Source organism: Protopterus annectens, chromosome 8.part0 (assembly GCF_019279795.1).
Source record: "Protopterus annectens isolate FY-2018-M chromosome 8.part0, PAN1.0, whole genome shotgun sequence".
Taxonomy (NCBI): domain Eukaryota; kingdom Metazoa; phylum Chordata; order Ceratodontiformes; family Protopteridae; genus Protopterus; species Protopterus annectens.
This window is the reverse complement of record NC_056741.1, coordinates 1,689,265,166-1,689,283,965: the sequence shown is the minus strand read 5'-3', so window position 1 is coordinate 1,689,283,965 and position 18,800 is coordinate 1,689,265,166. Positions and strand designations below refer to the sequence as shown.

The following is an 18,800-nucleotide window of genomic DNA, read 5'->3' as shown; positions in this document are numbered from 1 at the left end:
AGGGAGACAGAGAGAGAAATCCAGACCTCAGACTGAATGTGTTTCCTATGTGTTCTTAAGGGAAATTGTGCTTGATGCTCTCCAGTGTCAATGGTAAGGATTCAGGCTCCTTGATTACTGGCCCAGAGTGGGGATGTCACAGTCCTTTGTCTGTTTGGATCTCATGTAGTATACACCTTATGTATCAATACAACTACAGCCTATTTTTAAACCTCCAAATCATAACTGATTGTAAGTTGTTTGTTATAAGACTACAAAGCAGCTATGAATAGATCATGTTGTTGTTTAGAAAACTGTCTGAAATACTCACAAAACTAGTATTAGTCTTTGATGTATCCTGTATAACAATGGGAGAAAATAATCTCTAATTAAGTGCAGAACATTCATTCTAATATCTTCTGAGAATAACACATCATCTGTGCACCAAAGTGTCTGCAATTAGCTGGGGCTGAGACAAACACATTAAATCCTCATAATTTTCCCTTTAGTTTTTTGACATAAATAATCCCTGCTACTGCCGCCTTTGACTTTTGTTGCTCATTTACTTTCATTGTTAGATACAGCTAGTTTGCTTAATTCAGTAAGAGTGCTTTTTTTGTTTTAACTATTATTTACCTTTCAAGGTTAGGAATGTTAAGGTACTACATTATCTTCCTACCCATTTTATACTTGATTGAATTTATAGTTATACTAGCTTTTTTTTAGCTTTTGCATAGATGTATCTTTTGGCACACATTTTTGGATCCTGTGTCTGATACCACAAAAATGGTTCAAACTCGCAACTCTCAGGCCTCAGACGCCCTCCAAGGACCATGTTGATGGAGGGAGACCACCACATACTACAAGTAACCAGTGATGCTACATTCCTAGCAGAACAGGTTACTGTTCTTTTTGTTTTCGAGGCTGTGGTCTTCAGGTGACTGTACCAGTCTTTGTACAGCCTTTATATTCAGGTGAGTCTGAGACCCCTGATAAACTATCTTAAGTTGTTATATTTAAGTTACTATGGATTTTGCGGCATCCTGTCCCTCTCTCCCTGCAGCTGACCATCAGCTACCACCAACTCCTCTCTATGTTCACCAGGTCTACTACACCTGCCACAGCCTCTTCTGGGCTCCACCCGACCCATGTCCAGGGCTGAGGAGATTAAGGACATTGTTACATCATACAGTGGCCAGTGTGTTCTCAACCCTCCTACCCCTTAGCAATCCTGTGAGAAACCCCTAAGACATGGCATTTCTAGATGCACATGAGCTTCTTCACATGCTCAGCCTATAACCAAGTTGTACACCTGTTTTGCCATTCGAATCTTGCAGGGCTCACAATGCTGCTATACTGTAATGAACCTTGACTTGTCTCCATCCCTCCCTTTAGGATAGGCAAGCAGACTTCAGAAACTCATTCCTGTCCTCCCCACAGTGTAGCCCATCAAGTATCAGTGCTGTTAATTACATATGAGTTGTCTATAAGTGTCAGTGTTGTTAATCACATATGAATTGCCTAGATCTCAGAATGTGCTTTAGCCTTCTGTGCCACAGGACCACTGTCACATTCTGTTTTTAGGAGCAATTTGCAACTTCTTTTGTCACAGTCTAAAATTTAGGGACATTTCCCTTTTTGTGGGATCTGAACACATTAAACAAAACTCTGGTTTGGTCAGAGTAATGACAGCAGCACCATGGAAATGTAGATATAATGTCGGCTAAGTCCTATCTAGTACAATAAGATCATGCATGATCTTTTCCAAGTTATTCAGAAAAATCCAACAACAAAATAAAATTACAGACGTCAGGCTATCAACTAGTATGACATAACAGTCAAATAATTCTACTTATAAAGGCTGAGAGCATTACTGTAATTAAGTGTATGCTGAGCTACTCATTGTGGTAACTGCACCATCATCACTATACTACAACTTTATGTATCTGGCAGTTAAAACCACTAAGCAGATTAACATGATGATCTCTCTTACTGAAGTATCAGTACATGCACATGTCTGAAATGGGTCTACCTGATATTATCAAATTTGCACAATATCAAAACTGAATCCAGCGGGGCCAGTACATCTAAAATACATTATTCTGAAATTCCACTTAGACAGTCAAAATACTTAAATTAGAGTTGTATAAACTGCATTCCATTATTAGTATAAATATACATTCACACTGAACCTATTCGTACACCATACCGGCTTTGCAACATGGCAGACGTGACATTCCACACACCCGGCTCAATCGGAAATGTATACAGAACAAAGAAGTCATAAAGAGGAAATGAAATACTTGTTTTGGAGAGATATATTTACCACTTGGAGAAATCTACAAAAAGCAGAAAATATTGGGCATGTTACGTACAAATCTGCAGAAATGTACAGAGGAAGAGCCATAACATTCTGTGTTAGTACTGGAGAAGAATTAGTAAAATCAGTTTGTCATATTCACTCCAGAGATACCTCAGAAGTACAAGAGTATTCAGTTTGTCATGACATTAAGCAGACAGCATCTTTATCACGGGATACCCCCTTGCATCACAGTGGATGATGTGACAGCTTTAACATATCTTGATTTATCTTTACTGCAGCAAATACTCAGAGTCCACAGAAAAGCTCTAAGTAAGAATAATGCTAAATTAACTTTGCTAAATGTGGAGCTAGTTCATTACTCATTGAAGGTACAATATTTCATACAGAGTAGAGTGTCTGATAGCATAAGTGAGAATATTGTTACAACAATACAAAATCTATCTGAATTAAGCAGAGCTTCTATCTGGTTGATGGACAGCACTTATATTTTGAGAGCGACAGCTTGCAGACATTTACTGTACGCATGCTACAGTGAGATACGGAGGCTATAGGAAATGTGTTACTTTGATTTAGAGTTTTTGTCTAAACAGTGTCTAAAATCATGCAACTTAACGTGGCACTGTATATATGACTTTCTAGGAAGCAATGGATTTGTTAGTAATGTCAACTACATATTAAGTGACTTTGAAAGAGCAGGAATCAAAAGCATCAAGTTGAATTTGCAAAGGTTGATTTTTCACATTGGATAAAATCTGTGGAGAAAAGTTCAATTTAGGACTTGCTTCACTGTATATAACTCTAGCATGAGTTTCCAACTTTCAGTTAAAAAATGTGCATTAGCTTTTTTTTACATGAAGATGAAGCAATTTCTACATTTCATACTTTGCATGACAATTTTCTGGTGGAAGGGAAGGAACTATTACATTATTTTACTGACTGGTATTTGCTAGGTAAACAAAGAAAATTTAGTACTCAAACTACTTCATTTGCAAGGTTCCCCCTTTATTTCCTGTTTAATTTTGCAATATCTCTGTACTAAGCAATTTATGTTTGTCTAGAACTCAGAATTCAGTTGAAGTGTGGCATAGGCATCTGAAATGCTTAATGTGGAAACATGTTACTGATCTTTCTTCCCTGATGTCAGCTTTAGTGAGAGAACAAAATCGAGCTCAGGAAATGTGAGTGAGGATGACTGCTGGTTGTGCTTTGTCTCTCAAGAAATGGAAGATGATCAAGCGGCAAAATCAGTTTGAATTTCTTTTTAAGCATAGAAGTTATTACACTCCTTTAGAATATGTTTCAGCTGTAGCAGCTTTGTTAAAGATATAAAATCAATGTTTACCTGAGAATACAGACATGTTTACAGTTTGTGTTAAACATAAGAAAATCTAATATGATTTGCACTTTTCATTGGAGTATGGGAAACAAACATGGCTGTAATTAATTCACTTTGGAAAAACAGAAATGGTGACGGGAGTGCTACTTCACATCAAGACTTTTGTTTCGATGTTTTGAGTGTCAGTAAAATTTCGAAATAATGTATTCTCGACGTACTGGTCTTGACGGATTCAGTTTCAGTAATTTGTAAATTCAATAATATCAGGTAGATCCATCTGAAACCTATATTTTCAGAATTTTCTTGTAGGTTAAGAAGTGGTAAACAGTGAACAAGTCATTGCTTTTCTTCAAACAACCATGTTCACGTTACCTTTTGTGGTAGATGCAGAGACAGGGAAGTCGGGCTATTGTGTCTCCTTGAACGAGATCTTCTAAACAAATCACACATTCACCAGCATCTTTATTCAGCACATCATCTGTTGGAGGGAAGTAAACCAGAAAGATTAGCAATCAAAATGATCAGAAGTACTGTAGTGTCATGTGTAGTGCGGCATTCAGGGAAGTAACAAGCAACTACTAAAGTATACAAACAACTTAACAAGCATGGCCACTATATAGCAGCATCCTGTATCAGCATCTTCAGCTGTCTAAATATAAAGATCAAAGAAAAATTAAAAAAAAATGTTACTTCTTACCCAAGCTAAGAACAACTAATTAGGAGACATTTTAGTTGCTGGAATAAAGGAAATACAATACAACTTAAGAATTACACTAGAAGATGTCTTCATAAAACTTCTGCAAAAATATGACTGGGTGTGGAAACTGCGTACAACTACTGATAAACCAGCCAACTGGCCATCCAGCCAACATCCACAACCCCTTTTTTTCTATTTTTGCACATGAGGTTGGGAAGTGAAATACACCACATAATGTTAGCAAAATAAATGTACATGAGCAAATGTTAGTTCACTGTTTTCCTTTTGAAGATCACTGTATGCAGGTTTCCTGTTGAAGGCACAATTTAGAGAAGATCAGAATTACATCTGTAATGTATACAGGAGACCAAAATCACTATTCATTTTTCTTTTCAATGGATCTGTAATTTACTGCTGACCATAAAGCATGAAGTTTATTTTTTTCAGGTAGGTTTAGCATTTAGTTGTCTGAATATCATGGTAGCTTGAAACATTAGGAATTGTCAGGACCCTCAACATCTCCCTTAAGTTCCAGCACTCATAACCACAGATGCACTACATAACTACCCTTAACTGAACTTCAGTCTTACATTTACATACTCATATTTCAACCTCAGAAGTCTTTAACCATCCAAGACTCAAGTACTAATTACTCTCTTCACCCCAAGATCTAAATCCATTTCTAAAAATGCATTAATTCCTAAATTACAGTATGTTCATTCCCTCATCCCTCTTGAGAACTATCACAAGTCCATCCTTTCTGCACAAAAGTCAGCAACAAAACTAAATTCCTTTATTAACCTGTGTGACTCTACAGTCTTTCACTATACTCTGCTGGACTCCAGGTACACCCTTCCTATTTAGCCATTACATCCTGCCCCACTATATTCTGCTATACACCCTTACTACTCAGCTATGCACCACAACCACCATTTCTACTGTCCAAAAAATTCCGTTTGTAAGAATGATATACAAACTTCTCCATCTAAACATCTGCCTCCATTAGTTCAATGATTATCTATAATCGCTTTTTACAATTAACTCAAAGTGCATGAGCGACTGTTATCTGACCACACTATACTTCATCCTGTTTGAGAACCTTCTTTGGACTTGACCTCTAATGTGAAACTACTATCCAACATTAAAAACCTTTCTTATCTCTACTCTTTGTACAGATCTATTAAACCACATATCTGAATAATCTCCCTGTAAATGGATTTAAATGTCCATTTTCTTTTGTTACTCCTTACAGTTTAATCATTTCAAGTATGAGCAAGCTTTCAGCACATGCAATATTCTTTCAAATGGCACAGGTCATGGCCAAAAAGGATCCTTAAACCATACCACCTACCTGGCTAAAATGAAAAATCAATACATGTAAACTTGTCTAAGTGGTGTTCAACTGTTCTGAAAGTGTAATATCCATATGGTCTTAAAAAATATGAAATAATCTTTCATTTTTTTCTTTTGTGGGATAGATCACCTATAAAATTATCCAACATCCATCTGACAGTCCAGCACTAAATACCATTCTACACAATTATGCTCCCCCTCAGTCATTACAATCCAAAGATCACAAACCTCTCTTTGCCCACAAACCTATCAAATTTGCTGGGCCTTGTCTGTACTTGTGTTATGTTAAGGCCTGGAACTCCTTATCTGTATCCATTATGTCAACACCCTCCCTTCCAGTCCTTTACAATCATTCTGAAAGTCTTTCTAGCCAAAATCTGTCTTGGTTCTTGTTCAAATGCAAGATAAACTATATCCCTAAACATGAACAAGTATCTATTCGTACCTTACACCTCTTTACTGTCCCTTCTTCACACACTTCCTTACTTTAATCAATTCCTATCCCCTGACTCTCTAAATATGCCACAACATGTTTTTTTTTTCCTCCCACTTCATATTTCAATTTCTGTTTGTATAACTGTAACTTGCCTTTAATTTCTCTAAGCTGGCTAAAACTTCTGCAGATATTAAATCTTTCTCATACAAGTTTAATCTATTCTTAAAAAATGTTTTCAAATTATGTCTAATTTGGTATGATTGGTTAAACTGTGGATGTTTTTGCTTTATATTTGAAGAGTGTAAAATTACTGCTCTTAAAATGTGAAATGTGAAATAAACTAGATAAACACAACTTCCAATAAAAGCATAGAAGCCTTGCATACCCAGGTTTGTAATCAGAAAAGCACATCAGAAGTACTGACAAAGCAGAAATGAGAAGGTTAAGTCAGTTCAAACTACAGAAGAACTTCAGCTAGAGGCTAGCTCAGAACCACAGTGGAACAGAGTAAGGTTATTACATGTAAACAACTCCTCTTAAAAGTGCAGGCCATGTACATGGACCGAATGACAAGTATGGACAGTGTTCAGCCTCACAGAGGGGTTCCCAGTGGGTGTACATCAGGGTTCAGCTCTGAGCCCACTGCTGTTCATACTGGTGATGGACTACATTAGCAAACAGGTTGGAGGGGACGGATCAACAAAGCTGCTGTATCCAGACGATGTGGCAAAACAAGCACACTCTGAGCTAGAACTTCAGCAAAGGATAGGAGAATGGAATGTAAATCTGAAGGCACATGGGATGAAGCTAAGCACAGATAAGACAGTGGTAAACAGCTTCAAGTATCTGGGAGGAGTAGTTGAAGTGTAGTCTGAATGAAGAGGTCAAAGCTAGAAAATCAGGGAGGTTGCAGTCAACTGGCATAGAGTATCAGGTGTAGTCTATGACAGAAGAATGCCAAAGAAGCTGAAAAATAAGGTGTATAAGATAGTGGTGCGACCAGTACGTAGTATGGTACAGAAACTTGGGCAGTAAAGGCAGAACAGTTGAAGAAGCTAGAGGTGAAGGAAATGAAGTGCCTAAGAAAGGTGAAAGGATGCACACTGTTGGACAGATGAAGAAATAAGGACATAAGAGCAGAAGCCAAAGTAGCTCCAATTGCAGAAAAGATCAAAGAGAACAGACTACGGTGGTTTGGGCACATGGAGAAAAGAAGAAGACAATCTGGTGAGGAAGATTTGAGACAGACAGGAAGAAGGTAAGTGGAAGTGAGGACGTCCAGCAAAGAGGTGGATGGATTGTGTGAAAGAAGATCTGCGACAGTCAAGCATGAGTGTGGCACTGAATCGAGAGAATTGGCAACAGTTAACACAATACCCTGACCCCATTTAGAAAAAGGGGGCTGATGATGATGATTTCCTCGTAAAACAGCATGATGTTTTTTATTTATTTCGCATTTGTTAACCGGGTTGGTCCAGCTGGATAAGAATTTACCCTTTTTCAGTGGAGACCCGAGGGGAAAAGCCCCAAACAGACATACAAATACAGACAGATTAACAATATTAAAGAGCAGAACAATCTTATGGATACAATGGATAAGAAGAACATAATGTACTCAATGGAATAGTACACAGCTATATATACAAAAAGTGTAGTAATAGGTTGTAACAGGAGAAACAATAATAAATCCAGCAGGTAAGCAGGAAGGAAGTTAAGGTTGCAGGTAATATAATGAAAAGAAACAAGGTATAATTAGATTAGTGGCTAGAAGAAGAAATGTGTAAGTGCAGGGGCTTCAGAATCGAGGTAAAGTAGACTGAGAGTAAAAAGTAGAGAGGGGTGACTGCACAAGGGATCGTAGGTCAGAAGAGGGAATGGTGCAAAATAAGATAGTAGTAGAGGAGGGATGTAGTAGAGGAGGGATGTAGTGAACTAGAGGGAGGATACAGAAAGAAGAGCAGTTGGATAAAGTAAGTTATAGAAAGAGGAAAAAGGTCTTATAGATCAGACTTAGTGACGAAGTGGATATGTGGACAGAGATGGGTTAAGTAGGATGATAACAGGTACATAAAGGGTTGTTATGGAGGTACACTATTAGGTCACATTTGAAGTTAAGAAGGGAGGTATGACTTCTAATATGGAAGGGAAGATTGTTCCAGGTAAGGGAGATGGAGTGTTTATAGAGTATTTTACCTATGTTCTTGTTGGGTTTATGGACTTGTAGTAAGAGTTTGTCAGAGCTGCGCAGGGATCGGGGAGGGGTGTACCAGGAGATCAGGTTGGACAGAGATGGAAAGTCAGAGTTTGAATTAAGAATTATGAAAGCTTGGATCAGATGACATTTGGTCAGAAGGTGTGGGAATTCGAGCCAATGTAATTTTATGAGAGCGGAGCAGTGATGGGATTTATAGGGGCTGCTAGTGACAAATCTAGCAATTTTGTTATAGGTTTGGTCTAGTTTTGCCAGCAGGTTATTTTGTAGATTGGAAAATAGAGGGGAGCCATAGAGGAGGGCAGGGAGGAGATAGGATTGGGCTAGCAGTAGTTTTGAGTTGGGGGTCAGGAATCTGCTGTTTCTGTATAGCATGCCCAGTTTTTGGTGCGTTTTCTTTATAGAATGAAGTATGTGGAGGTCTAGTTTGAGCTGGTCATCTATGATGACACCTAGGAGTTTAGTGTGCAAGTCTGGTGTTATGATGGTGACATTTAGAGAGGATATGAAAAAGGTGGATTTGTGGTGGGCTAGAGTTTTAGGTAGGAATAGTAAGAGCTTAGTTTTAGAGGGGTTCAGGATAAGTTGATTATTGGAGAGCCACTTCTCAATAGAGTGAAATAAAGATTGGGTGATATGGTGGAGGTTATTGATAGAGTCAGAAATGGAGATCAGAGTTGAATCATCTGCATACTGTATGATAGAGGAGAGGTTGCTGGAAGTGTGTAGGTCATTGGTGAAGAGGTTGAAAAGGAGGGGACGAAGAATTTGACCTTGAGGAACAATGAACTGGCAGAAAGGGTGAGAAGGAATTTTGCCATTTAACTGCTTGTAGGTGTGATTGGACAGGTAACGTGAGAACCAATTTAGAGTGGGAATGGAAATGTTCAGCTGAGAAAGTTTATGAAGCAGAAGGTTGTGAGAAACAGTATTGAAAGCCTTTGATAGATCTAAGAAGAGGCAGGACACAAGTTTATTAATGTCTCTGGCCTCAGCTACAGTATGAGAGAAGGATAAGAGTGCAGTGTTAGTACTGTGTTTGGGCCTGAAACTGTGCTGGGTGTTGGTTAAAAGATTGTTTTGAGTAAGGTGGGAAAGCAATTGAGAATGGATACACTTTTCAAGAATTTTGGAGAGGGGAGAAAGAATAGCAATGGGACGGAAGTTAGACGGTTCTGTCTAGTTGCCTCCTTTATGTAGTGGGATAGTGAAGTATTCCTTCCAAATAGAGGGAACAGTGGATTCTTGGCTTGAGCGGATATTAGAATGGTGACAGGAAGGGCAATAGCGTTAGCAACAAGTTTAAGGAATTGGGGAGGTAGGTTATCAGGTGCGGGAGAACAAGGTTTGAGTTTACCGAGGAGAGTTTTAATATAACTAACAGAGACAGGTTTGAGCATGAAGGGGTCTGAGAGGTTAGTGGAGTCAGATTGGGAATGTGAAAAAGGTGTGGGTTTGGTAACTGAAGTGACAGAACTGGAAGTGGAATTAGAGGTGGGGTTGGGGTTATTAGAGGTGCTAGGTACTAGTTTAGAAATGGTATCAATGAAGTAGTGATTTAAATGGATGGCGGTATCTGAGGGTGACTGATTGGGGGTTGTGGGTGAGCCAGGGTTAAGAAGAGTTTTTATGGTTGAACAGAACGTCTGGGGATTAGTAGTTTGCAGAGATTGGTTAGACAGGTCAAACTTTCTTTTGTCCTGGTTGACTTTTTTTTTTTTTTTAATAAGGTTTCTAAGTTCCCTATAAGATTGTAGGAGGGCAGGAAATTTGCTTGTCTGATATAGTTTCCAGGTGGCATCTCTTTTATGCATAAGGTGGAAGGTTTCTTTGGATACACAGGGGGCATGTTTAGCTTTGACTTTTATTTTCCTGAAGAGGGCAAGAGAGTTGAGTATGTTTAGTAATGTCTGGTTGAAGTAGCTAACTTTATCATTTAAAGGTAGAGAGTACAGGCAGGACAAGTTAATATTTTATTCTGTTGAAGGAAGTGGTACTGAATTTTCTTTGGTTGCTGATGTATTTTAAGAGGAGAGTACTAGTGAGGTTGGGTGAGTACCTAGTAATGTGGATAGGTAGGTGGTCACTGATGGAGTCAGATAGTGTACCTGGCTGGTGGTACAAATTAGGAGAATTTACGAGAATCCAGTCTAGGATAGAATTGGAGTGGTTTTTGCCAAGGCGGGTAGGGGAGGAGACAAGCTGAGTAAAACCATGTAGGTTGAGACTATGAGACGGTGTAGTAGAGTTAACTGATTTCCAGTCTATATTTACATCCCCAAGTATGATAGCTTCAAAGGGGATGTGAAGAAAATACCAAGATAAGCTGTCTTCAAGGATGGTGATATGATTCCCTGGAGGGATATAGATTGAGGCTATGGCCATTTTTGGTAGTTGTTGAGATGACAGGTTACTATGAGTAGCTCTGCAGGGTGGAAGGTGGGAGTGGTAATTGTAAGTGATAAGATATTGAGAGAGTCAGAAAAGAGAATGGAGACACCACCTCCCTTTTTTGCTAGGTCTATCCAGTCTGTAGATATTGAAACCAGGGGGGGCAGATCTCTGAATTGAGGATGTGGGGTTTTAGCCAAGTTTCAGAGAGTTAAGATGTGAGGGGTATCGTGTTGTATGAGTGTGTGGAGTTCTGGCACTTTGTTGCGGATGCTCTGGATGTTAAGGGAGAAGAATTTTAGTCTTTTGGTTCTGTGTGTAGAAGTGAGAGTGGAAGGGGAGGTACTAGTGAGAGTGGGATTGCTAGAGGTGTGGGGGGAAGTAGTAGTAGTAATAGTAGATGGAGTGGAGTAGTTGGAAGATAAGAGTTGGTTATTAGGACCAGGGTTGGGGTGTACATCGCCTGAAAGGAGGAGTGTTGTCAGGATAGAGAGTAAAGAGTTAGGTTGAGGGAGAGGATACAGAAATTTGGATTTTAAGTTTGGGATTTGTTTTGATGAGGGGAGTAATTTAGTTTTAAAGAAAAAATAGTGTGGTAGAGTGCAGTGAGTGTGGGCATACAGGAGTGTGGTAGGACCTGGATAGATTTTGGGAGGGATGCAAGTTCCGATTGGAGGTTAAGGGGAGAATTGCAGGGGGTTGTGATAAGATGTGACGTATGTCAGTGTAAATAGCAGAGGGGAGAGGAAAAGAAGTGGCAACATCTTTAGTGTTAGGTGTAGGTAATGGTTACAACAATATGGTATGTAAAGCAGTTTGAAATGTGACAGGTAATATCTTGAAAAAATAAAGAGATAATAAAATGGGTCTACTTTAAAAGACCGAAACGACGATTCCCCGACACGTGGAAAACAAAGACCAAATGACCGACAGGTAAGTTTATCGAAAGGGTGATTTGCCGACAGCGGAAAGACCGACAAGGGTAATGTGTGATCTCGACTTGGTAAGTGTGCGACAGTGACGGAGTTAGGAGCGGTCAGGTAAGTGTGTGATATTGTGGGATCTTGGGTTAGGCTGTGGGAAAGGTGAGTGTGTGTTAGTGTCGGAGTTAGGGTTCGGGTAAGGTAAGTGTGTGATAGTGAGGGACTGTAGTTTAGGGACGGGTTAAGTGAGTTAGGTTTAGAGTGCGGGTAGGGTGTGTGTGTGATAGCGACGGGCTTTATGTTTTTGGGTGGGTTAAGTGAGTTAGGGTTAGGGTGCAGGTAGGTGAAGTGTGCGATAGTGTCGGACCTTGGGGTTAGGGGTGGGTTAAGTGAGTTAGGGTTAGGGTGCAGGTAGGTGAAGTGTGCGATAGTGTCGGACCTTGGGGTTAGGGGTGGGTTAAGTGAGTTAGGGTTAGGGTGCAGGTAGGGTGAGTGTGCGATAGTGTCGGACCTTAGGGTTAGGGTTTGGGTTAGGGCTAGTGGGTATGCTATGTAGTGTAATGTGTTGTTTACGTTCGGTGTGTCGGTGTAATGGTGTTCGGTGTTTTGCGTTGTCGGTTATGTGTGTTGTCGGTTATCTGGTCTCGGTGATTTGTGTGTCGGCGAACTTGCGTGCTTGTCTTTCAAAGTAGACCCAATAAAATATACCACAAAATATATATTCTTTATAAACAAAATATACTTGAAAATTTAGCAACCATAAAAGGTCCCAGCAGTAAGACTACAAACAAAGTTTGTCTTAACCGTAACACAAAGCATGGTCTCCTTAATTAGCAGACTGCAATCATCTGACCACCAAAAAACAAACTGCGACATATAAGTAAATGCAGACAGATTAATAGAATGCAGATAATCTGTTAAACTGGATATAGCAGTGTGTAGAGGGCTACTTTTTCTTACAGTTTGTGATAACATGCGAGTACGCTCCCTCCAAATCTGAGAGTCTTAAACAGCAGAACTGATGCCTCTGACTCCAAAAATGGCAAGGGCACCATCTGAGGATGGAGGCTATAAGAGAAAAAATGCTGACAGGATGCATCCGAGGTCATCACCCCTATAAATTACATTTAGAATATACACCTTGTACAGCACTGGACTGCACACTGTTGTAGCCTTCCAACGGCTTAGAGGATCCATCCATTGTAAACAGTCATGTAAAAAAAATAGTCACCACACACAGACTGACAGCAGTACGCAGAAGTATGGATTCCCAAAAAGGACAGTGGATCCAAGTTTGACTATAATAAGCTTTAATAGCCACTGGTATCCATAGCCTCAATTCCTCATCCAGTTGCTAGGACATGTTCTGGGTACTACAGCACATACCAAGAGCCAAAAAAGAAGCATTTAGCCACAGCAAGTCAAACACACCCCGAGAATCCAAACACCTTAAAGATATAGCCCGGCCATGTCCAAGTCAGGCCAAAAGATTAAAATTCAGACATCACATTAACCAGTAAGCTCTGCATGGCTAACGGTTCCTCGGCAGCAGCTAAATCATCTGAACACACACACCAGCTAGTACCTCCAGCAAGGCTAACGGTTCCTCGGCAACAGCGACGGTTGGTCTACACCTCATCCGATCTCCACTCCTTCACCTTTTTATTAATTAGCATGCATTTTCTGCTAAGTTAAAGTAACAAACTTATATCAGCAATCTGCACCTTAATAGCCTTGCCCAATCCTTCCTCCGATCACCAATGGTCAATGGAAGTGCTGTTGCTACCTACTTTAGACCATACACCCACCGTATCCACCACAATTCTACCCATTCAAGTGCTGCTACCCCCCATTAACACCACCACCAAATCCCAGTTCTCTTTTTCTTTGCTGCTTTCTGCCAAACTGTAATGACCAGCCTAGTAAGAGGATTGAAATAATTAATACTGGGATAGAAAAAGCAACAGAGATGAAAAAGAACTTGTACTATTCACCAAATTACAGAAAATTATCCAAACAACTTTTCTATGTTTCAAACCCCTCATTCTGGAGTGTGTGTGTTGTATTGACTTTCTGAAGACAACCAAGGCTGAAATGATTCAAAGAAAAATATGTTCAAAGAGCCTAATTAATAAATCATACAGTTGAATCAGTACTTCAGAATCCATTCCACATTTAGCAAACAATTCACCATCAAAAACCCTTTCAATAGGACCCAACATTACTGTTAAAGTGAAAGTAATCACTGCTCTCAGCTGTTTAAACTGAAATAGCATGCCCATTCAAAAGCTATGAGCAAAGTTTGTCAAGTCTGCCAAACTCTAATACATATACATTTTTCCAGAAATTATTTATTCATTCATTCATTCATTCTCTGGCACTTGATTTATGCCACTCAAGGTGTTAGATATTATGAATATAAGGCTGAAATTAATTCTGTTGTAAATATGCTGAAAGATAAAACACAGAATAAAAAGTTTGCTTGAATATATGTATAGAGTTTAGCAATGTAAAATGTGCATTCATACTGTATGTATAACAGACAGGCTTCTATTCATAGCATCAAAAAGAAAAATCCTAACAAAGCAATATTGGAAAGCAATGATTACATGATTTTCTCATGTTTGCAGAACAAATATATATTAACAGACATCCTTTTTTATAAACTCAGCAATACGTGATGTTTTTTTCAATAGGAACAGCTTGTACAGATGTTTCTTTTCAGATTTCTGTTAATGGCATCCTCACATCAGCAAAAATGCTTACAAGTAAATCACAAAAGGACAATAGAAAAGTCTAAAAACAGACATTATATGACTTCCCAGAGAAGGCCAAAAAAGATACCAAGAGGAAATAACATCTATGTGCGTGACTAGCACTCTATATAACTATTATAGTAGTTCAGTTATGTGAGAGAGGGACAGAGAGAGGTATTTTGTAGAAGTCTTCATATCTGTAATGAAGGAAAACTTTGTAAATATATGCTACAAACTAACAGAAATAGTATGTGTTGTTTGTTATAAAATAAGTTATCTGTAAATGTGCTTATAGCTGCAAAATATATTTCTTTATCAGTGTGCAATTTGAAAGGCTTGGTGCTTTAAATAGACTACAGATGGAGTCATGCAAAGCTCTGTGACTTTGACTTCAGCAGTAAACAGCACAGCAAGACTGTGTGTCTTAAGAAGACTTTGGATCCAGCACAGCATAGAAGCAGAGAGCACACAAATTAAAATAAAATTTTCAAAGCTACCTATCGTGAAATTTAAAAGACAAGAGAACCGGATGGGCTGCCTACTCATCATATGATGCCCATGTATATGCAAGGACACCCATACGGGTGAATGACAGATTTCCAATTCATTTATCAACGTGTCTTTTGGATGTAGAAGGAAGCTAGAGAATAAGATGCACACCTGCAGGATCATAGGGAGGCCATGCACAGTCTGCAAAAGTGGTGGCCATGCACAGTCTGCAAAAGTGGTGGCCATGCCCGGTCTGCAAAAGAGGTGGCCCATGCAGAGTCTGCAAAAGGGGTGGCCATGCAGAGTCTGCAAAAGGGGTGGCCATGCACCACTATATGATGCACCTTCTCCCATATTAATCTTAATTCAAATCTAATAACTCCATTGTGAAATGGGGTCAAAACATGTGAAACTGACAAGCATCAGCTTCATTCTACATGAAACAAACAAATATAAAAAGTCATCAGTAACTTGATACACATCATTTCATGGAGAAAAAAGTGAAAACTAGCTGGTTCTAAATTGAGTCACTATTGCATTCCACTGTTGAAAGAAAACTAATCAGAACAGTACGTGCCCTTCTATCACAATAAATATGGCTAGTCTGACAAATGGAGCAGTTATCACGATACAAAATAATCTGTTTTACATTTATTTCGATTTCCCAGGCATGAGGCAAGTATAAAGGCTTTTGCAATAAACTCAACTTAAAAGACTGGTTATTATTGAAACTAGAATGAGCAATGATGCTCTATGTGTTATTTCAGGCTAATGTCAAGAATATCATTCATTAGTGTTTATTTAGCATGCTGTGATAAAATGGAAATCTGACTGTGTAAGGTGCATATACAGCCCCAAACTAATAGAGAGATAACGGAGTACAGCAAGCTAGAATAATTATTAGTGCTGATCAAATACACAAAATATCCAAAAGCTGAATAAGGGAAGTCATTTTTAAGTATGTGCAGGTGCAAAAAACTAGACATAGCCAGCTTTAAAACAATATAAAGATAGAAATGCATGTACATTTGCAGTTTATAATCAAGGGACTAATAGCCTGCTAAGCTCTACAATCTACCAGCCCCTGTACTTTCTCTTTTACATGCATACAGACGTTTTTTTTTTAAGCCAGTGACATTTAATTAAACTGTTCCACTGTGAAGTACCCTTGTTCCGCTGCTTCTTGATGCTGTAATTTAGCTTCAGTACAGTGCCCCATAGTTCATGCATTATAGGCACTCTAAAGAGTTTGTGGCAGGATTAATACTCTCTGCTGTTGCTGCTTCTATCACGGATGTAAGAGCAGTTCATAATTTTTTGCATTTTTCTTGTTTTTATTAAAGTTGTACATAAACATGTTCATGTACTGTTTCTAAATTTGCACAAGCAAAGTAGTTATGGTGAGGTCGCTGGTTTTGCATTTGCAGTCAGAGCTGAGCACTGCAGCACTGTGTGTGTGTGTGGGGGGGTATAGTTTAATGTGTCAGTTCCTTGTAAGTTACACACAGACAAGGATTGTGCTGCTGTTGTTACCATACAGTCTTGGTCTTGCATTTAGCTTGACAATCAGGAAACTTTTTTTCTTCAGTTTAGCTTTTTTCCCTACACTACATTAATTTGCACCATAGGAGTAGCGAGCTATTTTTATTTATTTATTTTTATTTACTTATTTACATTTGTTACTGGGAAATTCCGACTGGACACAGGTCCTTTTTCAGCGGATGCCCGGGAAGAAAAGCTCCACATCATGTACATGATAGAGATACAAAGTTGCAGCAATAGTAAACAACATTACAGGTTGTTGGCTTTAATACAATAACAAGATATTGATTATCAACAGTACATACAGAAATGTTGCAAGTTAAGATAGTTTCTTGTCATTTATAATATTAGTAACAAAGTTGTCAGACAAGATGTTAAAGTATGTAAAGACAACTAGCTATTTCTGACTGTGGTTAGTAGTGGCGGTAGTATAGTTGGGTTAAGAGTCTAGGTGGGGGGAGTGTTGGTCTGGATTAGAACAAGGACAAAGACAGTGCAAATTTAAGTGGAATTTGAGTGCAGTCTTGAAAAGGCTGCTGGAAGGTAGAGTAGTTATAGACAGTGGAAGATTGTTCCAAAATTTAGATATGGTACATGAAAATATGGCTTCTCCTGCTGAGTTTTTGGGTTTGATAACAGTGAGTTGATTTTTGTTGCTTGATCTTAGGGGCCTAGTGGGGTGATAGGGTTTGAGAAGCGTTTGAAGGGATGTTAAGGGGGTGGTTAATAAGTTCATGAGTGAGGGTGAGTTGATTAAAATGAAGGAGTTGTGGGAGTTCTAGCCAGTTTAGTTCTTTAAGGGAGATACAATGATGACTGTGGTAAGAGGTTCCAGTGGCAAATTTAGCAATTTTGTTGTATATTTAAATTTTTGCACATAAAGAAGTACATACATTTTTGCACCTGGTCTCATCCCCAGATGTTGTGCCCCTAACCCCCAAGAAATTCTCTATTCTGAACTGGAAGAGCACAGAAACTGTAGCACAATTTATACCCCACACACGCACACACACACACAGTGCTCAGTTCTGACTGCAAATGCAAAACCAACACTTCTAAATGCCAGTATGCATTAGTCCCCTAACATTTTGCACTCAGGATGACAGCCTCCGTCGCCCATTCCTTGTAATGCTACTCATCTTCACTGCTTGCCATTGTGAATCTTATGGCTGCAGTTTGGCTGCAGCATTGTTATTACAAGGAAAGATAATGAGGTTAATTTGAAGACCTGGTAAGGAAGACTTGTACACTGTCTCTCACAGCAAACCCTGGGATTATTACTATACTGATTTCAAGTAGTATAGAGTATATGATGATAGGGGGATTATGACTGTGTATCAAAAGTTCGATTCAGAAATAAATTATGAAACAGCAAATCAGCCGTCTCAACAACCAGTCCTCAACAAAATAAAAAACTCTCATTAGTTGATTTATTAGCCAGTGTTGGGATCATTGTACCAATAAAAAAGGTTACCAAGTTGTCAAACACTCATGGTTCATGTTTATTTACATCTTGTTTAGTGCTACTGACACAAAGTCAGAACTTAGAACATTCCAAAGACGTCCACAATGGCACAAACTGGGTGCAGTGCAGCTAGATTCACAGGCATCACAAACACCTTAATTTACAGTAAAATGCTTTGACTTTGTGGACTTGCAGCAGTGTGGTACAAACCTATGGATGATGTGTAAAACCAAGATCCCATCTACCCGAAATGGTGGTGGTGGGTATAACAGCTTTGCACGTATCGAAATGAGTTGGGGACTGTATTTATTTAAAACTCAAAACCTATTTATACATAATAACTTCTCTTTAAATAGTCAAGCACCTTTAAATGAATTCAGTACATTTTAAAAACAATAGTTTTATGTCTCAACACTTTCCTCCCCAACCACCTTCTAATCCATCTCATTAGAACATTACAATCCCATATCTTTGCATCTGCCACTCAAATTAGTCCACAAATTCTAAATACCTCATCAATTCCACTCTTATTTTTATAATATTGCCTTATTTTCATACATAAATGTCTCCATAAATGTTCAGATTTATAGCCCAAATTAAACTTTTCCCAAGTGACTTAATTTCTTTCACATTCAATAACTCCTTGGTTAACTGTCTTTTTAACATTACATAGTGCAAATAATCTTTCAAGTTGCTTATACTTCACTTGCTGTTTAACTGGCAATTTTTTAAACAATGATCTACACAGAAAGTCTGATGCCTCATATTTTCCAAATCTTATCTGTCCCTGTTGTACAAATTTTTTTTCCATGTCCCATGGCATTGAGTAATAGCTGTTCATAATTGTTTCATACCAGTCTTTTTTGTATAATTTTTCCTCACTTCCATTTTCCATAAT

At 38.7% G+C, this 18,800-nt stretch overlaps 1 protein-coding gene across 2 annotated transcripts in view; it reads right to left on the bottom strand.

Annotated features, from left to right (window-relative positions):
* ZNRF1 (zinc and ring finger 1) overlaps nt 1-18,800 on the bottom strand; it is a 1,280,919-nt gene that overhangs the window by 276,036 nt on the left and 986,083 nt on the right. For both annotated transcript variants that reach the window (XM_044081218.1, XM_044081219.1), the window contains one exon: nt 4,011-4,116. In XM_044081218.1, coding sequence (XP_043937153.1) covers nt 4,011-4,116 — 106 coding nt within the window. The remainder of the gene's footprint in view (nt 1-4,010; nt 4,117-18,800) is intronic.